The 16,169-nt window shown below is 42.1% G+C and overlaps 1 protein-coding gene across 2 annotated transcripts in view; it reads right to left on the bottom strand.

The window, feature by feature from the left end:
* Window positions 1–426: 426 nt before the first annotated feature.
* Window positions 427–16,169, bottom strand: part of LOC139399425 (calcium-transporting ATPase type 2C member 1-like) — a 34,348-nt gene continuing 18,605 nt past the window's right edge. For both annotated transcript variants that reach the window (XM_071144833.1, XM_071144834.1), the window contains exons 10-26: window positions 13,336–13,402; window positions 12,539–12,663; window positions 12,330–12,427; window positions 12,034–12,129; window positions 11,751–11,840; window positions 8,637–8,741; window positions 8,325–8,481; window positions 8,041–8,211; window positions 7,737–7,834; window positions 7,280–7,330; window positions 6,700–6,866; window positions 6,494–6,562; window positions 6,271–6,387; window positions 5,655–5,802; window positions 3,384–3,479; window positions 3,107–3,248; window positions 427–2,660 (exon numbers count right to left, since the gene is read on the bottom strand). In XM_071144833.1, coding sequence (XP_071000934.1) covers window positions 2,527–2,660; window positions 3,107–3,248; window positions 3,384–3,479; window positions 5,655–5,802; window positions 6,271–6,387; window positions 6,494–6,562; window positions 6,700–6,866; window positions 7,280–7,330; window positions 7,737–7,834; window positions 8,041–8,211; window positions 8,325–8,481; window positions 8,637–8,741; window positions 11,751–11,840; window positions 12,034–12,129; window positions 12,330–12,427; window positions 12,539–12,663; window positions 13,336–13,402 — 1,931 coding nt within the window. In that variant the 3' untranslated portion in view covers window positions 427–2,526. The remainder of the gene's footprint in view (window positions 2,661–3,106; window positions 3,249–3,383; window positions 3,480–5,654; window positions 5,803–6,270; window positions 6,388–6,493; window positions 6,563–6,699; window positions 6,867–7,279; window positions 7,331–7,736; window positions 7,835–8,040; window positions 8,212–8,324; window positions 8,482–8,636; window positions 8,742–11,750; window positions 11,841–12,033; window positions 12,130–12,329; window positions 12,428–12,538; window positions 12,664–13,335; window positions 13,403–16,169) is intronic.

Here is a 16,169-nt window from a genome sequence, read left to right as displayed (position 1 = left end):
TTATCCTGTGTGTGTCTTTGCTATAAAGGACCTCATTTGAAATGTGGAAGGGGCTCTCAAAGAATTCATTGAGAGACACTGAATTTATCTGAGAGTCACAGGGTTGTGATAAAGCTCATATAATTAAAGATGGACTTTGATAACTAACTCTGACTTGTGTGTGGTTTGCGCTCATGATTTGGTAAATAGAGGAAATTTCCACGACAGTATACACACTAAAGCCTCTCTCTGCTTTGGCAGTATATTTTATATGGAAATCTTAAACTGAAAAAAACAAACAGATATTGTAATTTTTAGCTCAATCTGAGCAAAAATGAGATGATCAGAATCGGTGTCAGTGACACTGAAAACATGACACAAACCCTCCACCCAGTTAAAACACACTTCAAATATATATATATATATATACACACACACTTTCATTAATGTACAGATTTATTCTCATACCATCACAACAGAGTACTGTCTTCAGCTGTGCAACACACACAACAAATCATAAATAAACAATTAAAATAATTGTAGCTGATTTGGCCTGTCAAATGGACCAAAGCAGAGAGTATAACCTCTTGTAAAATAAAGAACATGTCTAATAGAAAGAGCTGGCGATGTTAGCCTGTACCCGCTAGGTGCTGCGGTAGGTAGAGGACTTCTGTTGCCATCCATAGCACAGACAAAAACTCATTTGGAAAGCAACATCAATGAATTAGCTCCCGGTCCTAAAAATGCTGAAACAACTCCATCTCCTGGTTCATAAAGAAATAAACCTGGAATGGGTATGACTCAAATAACCCATTATCAACTGAACCTGCCTTTATAAACCTGGGAATTTGATTATATTTAATGTAAATGATTATCAAAACAAGCTTGTTAATTGAGTGATTCTGCATTGTGAAATAAAACCCAGGTATGTCTAGCTGTACCAAAACAAGGCCTCGGAGGCTTCTGGAAAGAGCATGAAGAGAAAAATGTGCTTAAAATGGCCACTTTTGACCCAAGACACAAGCTAAATGTATATGAACAGTGCATGTACAGTAAATGGTTGTCATGGAGATAAATATTTGCACTTAATTTACAGTGTGTAAAATAGAGGCAGAATATTAAAAGGCCCATTGCGGCTGTTTTTTTTTTTATCTCAATATCAAATCATTTCTGGGTAACAAATAAGTACCTTAAAGTGACCTTCTTTAATCAAAAAGCAGTCAAAAACAAACTAAAATAGCTTCCTAGCAAGAGGAATTTCCTCAAGCTAAAATGTTGCTATGACTGTCTAGGAGTGGCTGAGTGGGGAGGGGAAAACTGAAAACCAGCTATTATTGGCATGTCATCAGGCAGGCCAAAACTCTATTCCACCAAAACAGGCTGGCATTTTTCAAACAGCTCTTACACTAAAAGGGCATTATCATAATTTCACAGTACTATTCCAACCTCATAGTGTGAAAATATATAAAACACAGGAAAAATAACATTTTTGACAGCACTGGACCAAATACCTCTGTGCCTTTCATTCAAGGCAAACAGTTCATTCCCTAAATGGAAAAAATAATGTAGGTTTGATACAGGGCAAGTGAAAGATTTTGGGGAGGCAGACCGTGGCTGGGAGGGTGGGGACTGGGATAGAATTAACTGTATAGTACTGCTTGATCACTGGGAAAATAAACTGCTGAGTGATGGTCCAAAACACAGAATGTCTCCAGGGGCAACTAAATAGATAGCCAGAGTGGAATTAAATGAAACGCCAAATGAAGGCCATCAGCCCTAATATGTGAGAAAAACCAAACCAAACGTATCTTCTGAAGAAAATGTATTATATTCATCCACCAAAATAACACGGTTTAGTGGTCAACTCTTCCTAAAGTCTATACCAAAACAAAAGTATGCTCACAATTATCAATCCTAAATTGGTTGGAAGTTGATGGTGAGATTGCTACTAGCATGAAAAGCTGGAATGCATGAAAGTAACATCTCTAGACTTCTACAAAGCTATGGTTAGCTACCTGCACTCGAAGCAAGGTGATGACGAATAAGAACAGTTACAAAATTCCATTTATGTTCATGAACCCCATGACATGAATAGTTGCTCTACAAACAATTATGCTGTCCTTAATTGGTCTTAAAACCTAGACGTGAGTAGTTGATCTACGAGCAGTAACATTGTCCTCTCAGATCACGACACCATAGACATGAATAGTTGCCACATGAACAACAGTTACAATGTCTCATAAATAAATCCCCTCCTGAGTTCCTGGAGGATGGTACAGTCTGAAAGCAGCACGCCAATGCTTCTCGCAGGAGAGAGGTGGAGGGCAGGGGGGCACTGTAAGGTTGAGATCCTCTTCGCCCACTTCCAATCCATGACTGAACAGTGAATACCAGCGAGGGACAGCAACTGTTTGAGTTCTCTCTCCAGTCCCTGTGTTCAGACCAAATAACCATTGCATCCATCTACATGTACCCCCCACCCACAAACAACCCAGCCCCGCCCCCTCCTCTCCCCTATCTACTCTGTCACACAGAACGCAATGTGCGTCATACATCGTGGAAGGAGTCTTCTTCAGACACTGTGGTTCTCCTCTCCCTCACTGCTCTCCACCTCTCCACCCACTTTATGGTCTCAGAGACCATGCAGACAGAGGACGTGAGGCCCACCAGGAACAGCAGGTCTGGAAGGGAAGAAGAGATGGACTGTTACTACAGCACATATAAACCATCACCTCCATCACTAACAGACCAGGGTCCGTCTCAGAACAGGAGAGCTGATGTAGGGATCAGCCCCCATCCCCCCCGTCCATTCATTACGGCGGCAGGAAGCAGAGGTTAGAGCGTTGGGTCAGTAACCGAAAGGTCGCTGGTTTGAATACCGTGAAAAGTATGTCGCTGTGCCCTTGAGCAAGGCACTTACCTAATTTGTTCCCAGGGGCGCTGAACAATGGTTTCCATTTCACACTCGTGTGTAACAGGACAAATATAAGCACCCTCGAAATGATTGTGATCTAAAAAGGCTAAACTGATCCTAGACCAGAACTCCTATTCTGAGATGCTTTATGAATACAGGCCCTGAAAGCTTAGGTTTAATCTTTAGCTCAGTGGGCTAACATGTATTTCTTACCAAAGATGCTGAGGCTCTCTGTCTGGAAGACACTCTGCAGTGGAGGGAAGTAGATGACCGCCAGCTGGCCCATGATGGAACCCAGCACCGCGTAGCAGAACATCTTGTTACTGCACAGGCCCATCTCATGGACCATACGAGTCTGACAGAGAGATAGCGAGAGAGATAGAGAAACAGAGACCGTCATCATGAATCAACAATAGATCCTAGGTGACATGTTTCTGCCCACTAATCTCTCAGATCCTTCATCCTGTACAGGGCACAGCAGTGCACCCACCTGTGAGCGTGAGCTGAGGGCGTTGAACATGTCGAAGAACACAAAACAGGTGAAGGTCATGGTGGTGTCTCTGGGAGTGATCAGATTGTCCTGCAGCTGAGAGGAGGAGAAACAAACACATTGATGGAAATAGAAGTCAACTGATACAGGAAATAGGTGGGGATTGGCTTCGATTCACTATTAAATGTGATCAGTTTGTTTTATTTTTTGGGTTCACACATTTATTAATCTGAAAACACACGTTCCACATCAAAAGTAAATCAGCAGACCGCGTCATTACAGCACACAGTAGACCGCGTCATTACAGCACACAGTAGACCGCGTCATTACAGCACACAGTAGACTGCGTCATTACAGCACACAGTAGACCACGTCATCACAGCACACAGTAGACCGCGTCATCACAGCACACAGTAGACCGCGTCATTACAGCACACAGTAGACCGCGTCATTACAGCACACAGTAGACCGCGTCATTACAGCACACAGTAGACCGCGTCATTACAGCACACAGCAGACCGCGTCATTACAGCACACAGTAGATCGCGTCATTACAGAACACAGCAGACCACGTCATTACATTACACAGTAGACTGCGTCATTACAGTACAGAGTAGACCGCGTCATTACAGTACACAGTAGACCTCATCATTACAGTACACCGCGTCATTACAGTACACAGTAGACCGCGTCATTACAGTACACAGTAGACCGCGTCATTACAGTACACAGCAGACCGCGTCATTACAGTACACAGCAGACCGCGTCATTACAGTACACAGCAGACATCATACTACTACTGATTGTAACAGGCCAGTCATACTACTACTGATTGTAACAGGCCAGTCATAATACTACTGATTGTAACAGGCCAGTCATAATACTACTGATTGTAACAGGCCAGTCATAATACTACTGATTGTAACAGGCCAGTCATAATACTACTGATTGTAACAGGTCGGCGTCATTCTACTGATTGTAGCAGGCCAGCCATAATACTACTGATTGTAACAGGCCAGCCATAATACTATTGATTGTAACAGGCCAGCCATAATACTACTGATTGTAACAGGCCAGCCATAATACTACTGATTGTAACAGGCCAGCCATAATAATACTGATTGTAACAGGCCAGTCATAATACTACTGATTGTAACAGGCCAGTCATAATACTACTGATTGTAGCAGGCCAGCCATAATACTACTGATTGTAACAGGCCAGCCATAATACTACTGATTGTAGCAGGCCAGCCATAATACTACTGATTGTAACAGGCCAGCCATAATACTACTGATTGTAACAGGCCAGCCATAATACTACTGATTGTAACAGGCCAGCCATAATACTACTGATTGTAACAGGCCAGTCATAATACTACTGATTGTAGCAGGCCAGCCATAATACTACTGATTGTAAGAGGCCAGCCATAATACTACTGATTGTAACAGGCCAGCCATAATACTACTGATTGTAACAGGCCAGTCATAATACTACTGATTGTAACAGGTCGGCGTCATTCTACTGATTGTAGCAGGCCAGCCATAATACTACTGATTGTAACAGGCCAGCCATAATACTACTGATTGTAACAGGCCAGCCATAATACTACTGATTGTAACAGGCCAGCCATAATACTACTGATTGTAACAGGCCAGCCATAATAATACTGATTGTAACAGGCCAGTCATAATACTACTGATTGTAACAGGCCAGTCATAATACTACTGATTGTAGCAGGCCAGCCATAATACTACTGATTGTAACAGGCCAGCCATAATACTACTGATTGTAGCAGGCCAGCCATAATACTACTGATTGTAACAGGCCAGCCATAATACTACTGATTGTAACAGGCCAGCCATAATACTACTGATTGTAACAGGCCAGCCATAATACTACTGATTGTAACAGGCCAGTCATAATACTACTGATTGTAGCAGGCCAGCCATAATACTACTGATTGTAAGAGGCCAGCCATAATACTACTGATTGTAACAGGCCAGCCATAATACTACTGATTGTAACAGGCCAGCCATAATTCTACTGATTGTAACAGGCCAGTCATACTACTACTGATTGTAACAGGCCAGTCATACTACTACTGATTGTAACAGGCCAGTCATAATACTTCTGATTGTAACAGGCCAGTCATAATACTACTGATTGTAACAGGCCAGTCATAATACTACTGATTGTAACAGGCCAGTCATAATACTTAATTGATAGAAGTTTGAATGATGAAGAACACTACTATGATTATAGCTACTTGCCTCTCTCCAGAAGACGAACAGGGTGCCGCATACGATGACGAGTGCCGACACCAGCACCTTGACTAACAGACTGCGTGTGAGGATGCTGTCCCGCACATTCCTCGGAGGCTTCCGTATGACATCCTTATCCACTGGCTCCACTCCCAGACTACGGATGACAGAGGATTACATGGATTTCCATCTACGGTAATTACCACTAACTATTTTTACACAAAGGATCAGTAATTGTGACTTTAAATCTGGTAGATTTAAATATGAAAGCAGCACGTAGCCTAGCGGTTCGAGATTTGGGCCAGTAAGCGAAAGCTCGCTAGTTTGAGTTCCCGAGCTGACAAGGTGAAGAAAAAAAAATCTGTTGATGTGCCCTAATTGCTCCAGGGTTACCGTTGATAATGGCTGACCCTGGCCGTGACCCCACTCTCCGAGGGTTGGGATATGCAAAAAATACATTTCCATTTCACACAAATGCGTATAATACACACTTGTGTGAAACAGGACAGATATAAATCACCCACCAAATTCTTAAATTATTATTATATAAAATCTTGTGAAACTGAGACAAGACCATTTTCATGACAAAAGAATACAGTTCCCATAATGCTTTGTGTTGTCTCACCTCTGAGCGGGAGGTCCGTCCATGATGATGTTGATCCACAGGATCTGCATGGCGTTCAGAGGGTTGGGGAAGTTCATCAGCGTTGCCAGGGAGATGAGGGTGAGCGCTGCAATGCTCCTAGGAAACACAATAATGGCAATTTAATAATATTTACAAGAAAGTGGCCCATATAGCATTGTTTCAAGGAATCTCTTTATCAAAAAGGTAGCTCTCCATCACTCACGTGCTTAGCTGGAAGCGGACAAAGTTTTTAATGTTGTTGTAAATGCCTTTCCCTTCCTCGATGGCAGACCTAGGACGAAACAGAATGACAGAAATATAACTCATTTTGCTAAAGACACATTTCTCGAAATCATGATGGCTTTGAAGACCAAAATAATGAACAAACTGGGTAACATTATAAAGTGTTACTGCAAACTGTTTCCTCACAAGATGGTCTGAAAGTCATCGTCCACTAGGATCATGTCTGCTGCCTCTTTACAAACGTCAGTGCCAGTCTGGCCCATGGCAACGCCGATGTCTGCTGCTTTCAGCGCTACGGCATCATTCACACCATCACCCGTCATCGCCACCACAGCACCAATGTTCTGGAGAGACTGGAATGAGAGGGAGCGAGCAGATAGAAGTCAACCCTTGTAATAAATCCACATTATAGTCATGAATTAAACTCCTGAAAGAACACAACAGTTTTTAGTTAATGAATCGAGTTCCCTGATCTTGGTTGAACTCATTCCTTTAGATTAAAGGGATCTGAAATTATGGAGTGTATTTTCTAATAATTGTGTGATTTTCATTTTCTTCACTAGCACTCGCAACACTAGCGACTGGAAAACTACCAGGTATACCGTAGACACTTCCCCGTGACTGAATGTCACAAATTGAGGTGGGAGTTTCTAGAGACTTCCCAGGGCTTTGGAGCCACATGCTGCCAGGCCAGGCTCTGCCTACGCAGAACGGGCATTCACACATCATCTCATGCCAGCTGGCTGACACTTGGCTGGGTTCTCACCTTGACTATCTTCAGCTTGTGTCTGGGGCTGGCCCGGTAGAACACCATGATCTGGAGGAGGCAGAGACATCACCCTGTTAACCCAGCCCTGTTGGACATCACCCTGTTCACCCAGCCCTGTTAGACATCACCCTGTTAACCCAGCCCTGTTGGACATCACCCTGTTCACCCAGCCCTGTTGGACATCAATCACCCTGTTCACCCAGCCCTGTTAGACATCAACCTGTTCACCCAGCCCTGTGATAGTGAGTGATATCAGCAAGAGCAGCGTGTGGGTTTCTCTGTTCCTTGATGCGAACATAATGAAGGTATTCAATTCAAATCCAACAACTTAAATTGTCCACTTAGGACAATTACTATGTGAAGCCGGTACACTCTGTACTATTTAAAGAATAAGGATTGTGAGTCGGAGAAAGTCACAGTGTATTAGAGCCTGCGTTTGTTGATATGTTCCTACCCTGGGCACCATCTGAGACAGCTGTTGGAGGTCCATCTGGTCCACCTCCTCTCCAGACAGAGACTGGGAGCCCTTGGTGTAGATTCCCAGACGGCCCGCTGAGGACACACAAGGACACACACGCACGGTCAGATATTGCATCCCCATTTCATCATACGTTCTTGCAAAAAATGTATCTCGGAGGTTGCAAGAGGGAGATTACAAGTTACAAGTGGGGGGAGATTACAAAAGGGAGATAAAGGGAGATTATAAATTACAAGAGGGACAGAGAGATGAAGATAGAGAGGAAAAAAGTGCGCCTCACCTATGGACACAGCGGTCTCCTGGGAGTCTCCAGTGATCATCTTGATGGCCACTCCTGAGCTGATGAGCGTGCCCACAGCCTCTTTGACCCCTGACCTGGGCGGATCGATGATGCCCACCAGGCCCAGGAACGACAGGTTGCCCATTTCCGAACCCGACGCAAAAGCCAGAACTGCACCGGAAAACAAGACAGAAGATTACATTGTTGTTACTTTAGCGACCCCGAAGGAGAAAAAAAGGTAGGGCTTTACTTGGAATCGGGCCAATGACACCAACCCCCTTTACCTCTGAGGCCTGAGGATCCCATGTAACTCTTCTGCTGCTGGTAGAGCTCCCTCTGCTGGTGGTTGAGAGGTAGTGTTGCACCTTTGCTGTGGTAGTAGCTACAGAATCGGATGACCTGCTCGTAAGCCCCCTTCATGTAATACACACCTGGCTGGTCCTGAGGTAACACATCATCAAGGACAGAAAACACCATGACACATTCATCACACAACACTACTACAGATAGAATGTCTCTTCGCTGTGTCCATGTTACGTAGAAGAGACAGTGAATGTGGAAAGGAGTAAGGGTGTTGGCGCTCTGGACTGACTGACCTGCCGAGTGCGGTGGACACAGCGGACGGCCATCCACTTCTGTTCTGAACTGAACGGGTTTTCCTCCAGACGTACATACTCCTGCTGCTGCCCTTCTAGACCCATCTGCAGGGAACGTACTTTAGTGACCGGCTTCTGTTCATCTTTGTGTGTGTGTGTGTGTGTGTGTGTGTGTGCCAGAGAGAGTGAGCATGTGATAGTTTCTCCCTCTGGGGACTAGTTAGTTTTCTAGTCACACCTGTAGGAGTGTGTATTCTCGTTGGTGACACACAGTCATCGAACCGAGTCTGGAAGTGTCTCACCCACATACATATGCGCGCACACACACACACACGCGCATTTCCATCTCCAATTGTAATAATGACGCATTGTCAAGTCCCACACTGTTACCAAGGCAGTCGCTCCCACAGGGCATGAAACTTGGTCCTGCTAGTCTACTGCTTTTGTCTGTGATACTGTGTTAATAATCTGAAGGGCTCTCACAGACACACATATAACCCCTGTTTGTTAATAATCTGAAGGGCTCTCACAGACACACATATAACCCCTGTATGTTAATAATCTGAAGGGCTCTCACAGACACACATATAACCCCTGTGTGTTAATAATCTGAAGGGGTCAGACACACATATAACCCCTGTTTGTTAATAATCTGAAGGGCTCTCACAGACACACATATAACCCCTGTATGTTAATAATCTGAAGGGCTCTCACAGACACACATATAACCCCTGTGTGTTAATAATCTGAAGGGGTCAGACACACATATAACCCCTGTGTGTTAATAATCTGAAGAGGTCTCACAGACACACATAAAACCCCTGTGTGTTAATAATCTGAAGGGGTCACAGACACACATATAACCCATAACCCAGACACACAAATGTGTGTTAATAATCTGAAGGAGTCACAGACACACAAATAACCCCTGGGTTGTCTAATTTGTAACTATAGAGAAAACATATTAGCTAAAGTTCGTTGGCTACTAACTCATACATTATCGTTACAAATGTTATTGCTAGATTATAGAAGAAACATAGCTAGCTACTTTTTCTCCGTCCACCGGATGATTCGACATGGCTACAGTAGCTAGCTAGTTACACTGTATCCTGCAGGGAAGAGCGTGTTCCGCGACGTGCAGAAAGGATTGTGGAAAGTTGACTGATGAACGCAAGCTGCATCTGTTCAACAGGTTCTATACTGTCCCATACGAGAAACAACAAGCGTTGATTCTCTCCGGCTTGGAACAGGTTAGAAATAAGACAAAACGCCTATTATTATAATAGCTATATTGAACACTTGCATAGTTTAACTTTGACAGTAATGATACGTACATTAACGTTAACTGTGTGTTAATAATCTGAAGGGCTCTCATAGAAACAGACACACATATAACCCCTGTGTGTTAATAATTGAAGGAGTCAAGAAACACACAAATATAATAATTTGAAGGGCAATAATCTGAAGGGCTCTCACAGACACACATAACACTTGTGTGTGCGTACTGTTTTGTGGCCAGGGTGCTAACGGCATCGGCTATCTATGTATGTATGTATGTAATTTTCATCATAGGTACACTTCAACTATGACAGACAAAATGAGGGGGAAAAAATCCAGAAAATCACATTGTAGGATTTTTAATGAATTTATCTGCAAATTATGGCGGAAAATAAGTATTTGGTCACCTACAAACAAGCAAGATTTCTGGCTCTCACAGACCTGTAAATTCTTCTTTAAGAGGCTCCTCTGTCCTCCACTCGTTACCTGTATTAATGGCACCTGTTTGAACTTGTTGTCAGTATAAAAGACACCTGTCCACAACCTCAAACAGTCACACTCCAAACTCCAGTATGGCCAAGAACAAAGAGCTGTCAAAGGACGCCAGAAACAAAATTGTAGACCTGCACCAGGCTGGGAAGACTGAATCTGCAATAGGTAAGCAGCTTGGTTTGAAGAAATCAACTGTGGGAGAAATTATTAGGAAATGGAAGACATACAAGACCACTGATAATCTCCCTCGATCTGGGGCTCCACGCAAGATCTCACCCCGTGGGGTCAAAATGATCACAAGAACGGTGAGCAAAAATCCCAGAACCACACGGGGGGACCTAGTGAATGACCTGCAGAGAGCTAGGACCAAAGTAACAAAGCCTACCATCAGTAACATACTACGCCGCCAGGGACTCAAATCCTGCAGTGCCAGACGTGTCCCCCTGCTTAAGCCAGTACATGTCCAGTCCCGTCTGAAGTTTGCTAGAGAGCATTTGGATGATCCAGAAGAAGATTGGGAGAATGTCATATGGTCAGATGAAACCAAAATATAACTTTTTGGTAAAAACTCAACTCATCGTGTTTGGAGGACAAAGAATGCTGAGTTGCATCCAAAGAACACCATACCTACTGTGAAGCATGGGGGTGGAAACATCATGCTTTGGGGCTGTTTTTCTGCAAAGGGACCAGGACGCCTGATCCGTGTAAAGGAAAGAATGAATGGGGCCATGTATCGTGATATTTTGAGTGAAAACCTCCTTCCATCAGCAAGGGCATTGAAGATGAAACGTGGCTGGGTCTTTCAGCATGACAATGATCCCAAACACACCGCCCGGGCAACGAAGGAATGGCTTCGTAAGAAGCATTTCAAGGTCCTGGAGTGGCCTAGCCAGTCTCCAGATCTCAACCCCATAGAAAATCTTTGGAGGGAGTTGAATGTCCGTGTTGCCCAGCAACAGCCCCAAAACATCACTGCTCTAGAGGAGATCTGCATGGAGGAATGGGCCAAAATACCAGCAACAGTGTGTGAAAACCTTGTGAAGACTTACAGAAAACGTTTGACCTCTGTCATTGCCAACAAAGGGTATATACAAAGTATTGAGATAAACTTTTGTTATTAACCAAATACTTATTTTCCACCATAATTTGCAAATAAATTCATTAAAAAGCCTACAATGTGATTTTTCTGGATTTGTCTGTCATAGTTGAACTGTACCTATGATGAAAATTACAGGCCTCTCATCTTTTTAAGTGGGAGAACTTGCACAATTGGTGTCTGACTAAATACTTTTTTGCCCCACTGTATGTATGTATGTATGTATGTATGCATGTATGCATGTGTACCTTCATGGCCAGGGCGATGAGGGCCCCCTCAGTGGGGCGTCCCATCAGGGTGTTGTTCCTGATGACAGCGTCATTGCATATGCAACCAGCCTATCAGAGAGCAGAAGGACAGGTGGTTATGACATCAGATGCTAGTCCAGATCCTTTACCCATCCTTTACCCATACCCAAGTTCACCACATGTTCTGTGTCTCTCCAGCGGTATTAAATGAGTGCAGACCAAGTCGTCACTTCAGAGTATTGAGATTTACCACAATGACCACGTATCTGTCCCAGTTTCTCACCTCTACAATCTTGCTGACGGAGATGTTTGAGAAGCCGTGGATCTCCTCCCCGTGCAGTAACACCTCCCCAGCTCCGTTGTAACCCACGCCTGTCACCTGGCAGAGAGGACAACATGGAGGACACAGCAAAACAATGAAGATCAACAAACATCCCCCCAAAATATTTTTTATGTAAACCCTCATTTCACAAGATAAATTGACTGTGAACACATTCTGATTTACGGTAAGGACCTTGCCAGATGACTAAATAACAGTCCTAAACTAGGCAGGAGGAACTAGCCTCACACACAGTGTACCTCAACATGAAGTCCATCGGCGGTGAACAGGTGAGTGACGGTCATCTCGTTCTTGGTCAGAGTCCCCGTCTTGTCTGAGCAGATGACGTTGCAGCAGCCTGGATGATGGAGGAAGTGATGGGGTCAAATTAAACTAGACACACACACACACACACCAAACTGAGTGTTAAAGGCAGAGCTCGGCTCATTTCACCTCCGCCAGACCCTACCAAGTGTCTCCACGATGGGCAGCTTCTTGATAATTGCCCTCTTCTTGACCATCCTCATCACTCCGAGGGCCAAGGTGACCGTCACCACGATGGGTAGACCCTCGGGGATGGCTGCCACCGCCAGGCTGGGGTAAGAGGGGAGGAAGAGGGAGGAGACGAGAGCGGAAAACAGTCTTTACTTGAAGAGAGTGCACAGTGTGTACATTAGCATTCCTACCAACTTTATTCACAACACCTCACTTCACCTTCCAGGTGTGAGAAAAGAAAACTTTCACTGTAATGTAAATACAGGTTAACAAGGTTAGCTGCTCACCCCGAGGTACTGACGGTGCAAAGAAGAGATATGGAACGATAAAATCTCTGATCTCCTGATAAAATCACTGTCTTGCTAAAATCACCACAATGACGTGACCCCAATTGTGTGGCTGTATTAAATTGTTTTCTTTACTTAAAAAAAATATAACAAAATGCACTGACATGACAGTGTAATCTTAACCCTTACACTACTGCGCCCACCTCCGTAACCAGGCACATGACAACAACCATCAAATCCCCCATTACTCTCTGCTAACCTACTCAGATGTCACACTGAATAAATGAGTGTTATCAAAAGATCTTTCACATGGCATTCCGACCCTGGGGAACACTAAACATACTGTGTTGTTGGATTAGACGTCTATGGTAGAGAATATGCCCATATATTGGGATATGTTGACAATGACAGAAACAACGGCAACACATCTTTTATACAAACACTGTACTATTTGCATATATGGAATATACAAATTGGGGCTCACCTGACACCGATGGTGAACATGTCTAATAAGCGTTTCCCCTGGAGCCAACCAACCAGCATGATCACCCCTGAAACCCACGGCAACACTCATTAGTGGTGGTTAGTACTGGCTGGGAGCATTAACACTATATAGACAGCATTAACACTATATAGACGGCATTAACACTATATAGACAGCATTAACACTATATAGACGGCATTAACACTATATAGACGGCATTAACACTATATAGACAGCATTAACACTATATAGACAGCATTAACACTATATAGACGGCATTAACACTATATAGACAGTATTAACACTATATAGACGGCATTAACACTATATAGACAGCATTAACACTATATAGACAGCATTAACACTATATAGACAGCATTAACACTATATAGACGGCATTAACACTATATAGACGGCATTAACACTATATAGACGGCATTAACACTATATAGACAGCATTAACACTATATAGACAGCATTAACACTATATAGACAGCATTAACACTATATAGACAGCAGTAACACTATATAGACAGCATTAACACTATATAGACAGCATTAACACTATATAGACAGCATTAACACTATATAGACAGCATTAACACTATATAGACAGCAGTAACACTATATAGACAGCATTAACACTATATAGACAGCATTAACACTATATAGACAGCATTAACACTATATAGACAGCATTAACACTATATAGACGGCATTAACACTATATAGACAGCATTAACACTATATAGACGGCATTAACACTATATAGACAGCATTAACACTATATAGACAGCATTAACACTATATAGACAGCATTAACACTATATAGACAGCATTAACACTATATAGACAGTATTAACTGGCTGGGAGCATTAACACTATATAGACAGCATTAACACTATATAGACAGCATTAACACTATATAGACGGCATTAACACTATATAGACAGTATTAACCGTCTGGGAGCATTAACACTATATAGACAGTATTAACACTATATATAGACAGTATTAACACTATATAGACAGTATTAACACTATATAGACATTAACCGGCTGGGAGCATTAACACTATATAGACGGCATTAACACTATATAGACAGCATTAACACTATATAGACGGCATTAACACTATATAGACAGCATTAACACTATATAGACAGCATTAACACTATATAGACAGCATTAACACTATATAGACGGCATTAACACTATATAGACGGCATTAACACTATATAGACGGCATTAACACTATATAGACAGCATTAACACTATATAGACAGCATTAACACTATATAGACGGCATTAACACTATATAGACAGCATTAACACTATATAGACAGCATTAACACTATATAGACAGCATTAACACTATATAGACAGCATTAACACTATATAGACAGCATTAACACTATATAGACAGCATTAACACTATATAGACATTAACCGTCTGGGAGCATTAACACTATATAGACATTAACCGTCTGGGAGCATTAACACTATATAGACAGCAGTAACACTATATAGACAGCATTAACACTATATAGACGGCATTAACACTATATAGACAGCATTAACACTATATAGACAGCATTAACACTATATAGACAGCATTAACACTATATAGACGGCATTAACACTATATAGACGGCATTAACACTATATAGACGGCATTAACACTATATAGACAGCATTAACACTATATAGACGGCATTAACACTATATAGACGGCATTAACACTATATAGACGGCATTAACACTATATAGACAGCATTAACACTATATAGACAGCATTAACACTATATAGACAGCATTAACACTATATAGACAGCATTAACACTATATAGACATTAACCGTCTGGGAGCATTAACACTATATAGACATTAACCGTCTGGGAGCATTAACACTATATAGACAGCAGTAACACTATATAGACAGCATTAACACTATATAGACGGCATTAACACTATATAGACAGCATTAACACTATATAGACGGCATTAACACTATATAGACAGCATTAACACTATATAGACAGCAGTAACACTATATAGACAGCATTAACACTATATAGACGGCATTAACACTATATAGACAGCATTAACACTATATAGACAGCATTAACACTATATAGACAGCATTAACACTATATAGACGGCATTAACACTATATAGACAGCATTAACACTATATAGACGGCATTAACACTATATAGACAGTATTAACACTATATAGACGGCATTAACACTATATAGACAGCAGTAACACTATATAGACAGCATTAACACTATATAGACAGCATTAACACTATATAGACAGCATTAACACTATATAGACAGCATTAAAACTATATAGACATTAACCGTCTGGGAGCATTAACTATAGATACAGTACCGTTCAAAAGTTTGGGGTTACTTAGAAATGTCATTTTTGAAAGAAAAGCCCATTTTTGTCCATTAAAATAACAACATATTGATCAGAAATACAGTCTAGGCCTTGTTAATGTTGTAAATGACTATTGTAGCTGGAAACGGCAGATTGGCGAGTTTCAGAAGAATTTGTTTCTGGTCATTTTGAGCCTGTAATCGAACCCACAAATGCTGATGCTGCAGATACTCAACTAGTCTAAAGAAGGTCAGTTTTATTGCTTCTTTAAATCAGCACAACAGTTTTCAGATGTGCTAACATAATTGCAAAAGGTTTTCTAATGATCAATTAGCCTTTTAAAATGATAAACTTGGATTAGCTAACACAACGTGCCATTGGAACACAGGAGTGATGGTTGCTGATAATTGGCCTCTGTACACCTATGTAGATACTCCATAAATAAT

The sequence above is a fragment of the Oncorhynchus clarkii genome, unplaced genomic scaffold (assembly GCF_045791955.1).
Source record: "Oncorhynchus clarkii lewisi isolate Uvic-CL-2024 unplaced genomic scaffold, UVic_Ocla_1.0 unplaced_contig_12543_pilon_pilon, whole genome shotgun sequence".
Taxonomy (NCBI): Eukaryota; Metazoa; Chordata; class Actinopteri; order Salmoniformes; family Salmonidae; genus Oncorhynchus; species Oncorhynchus clarkii.
This window is presented reverse-complemented; position numbering and strand designations above follow the sequence as displayed.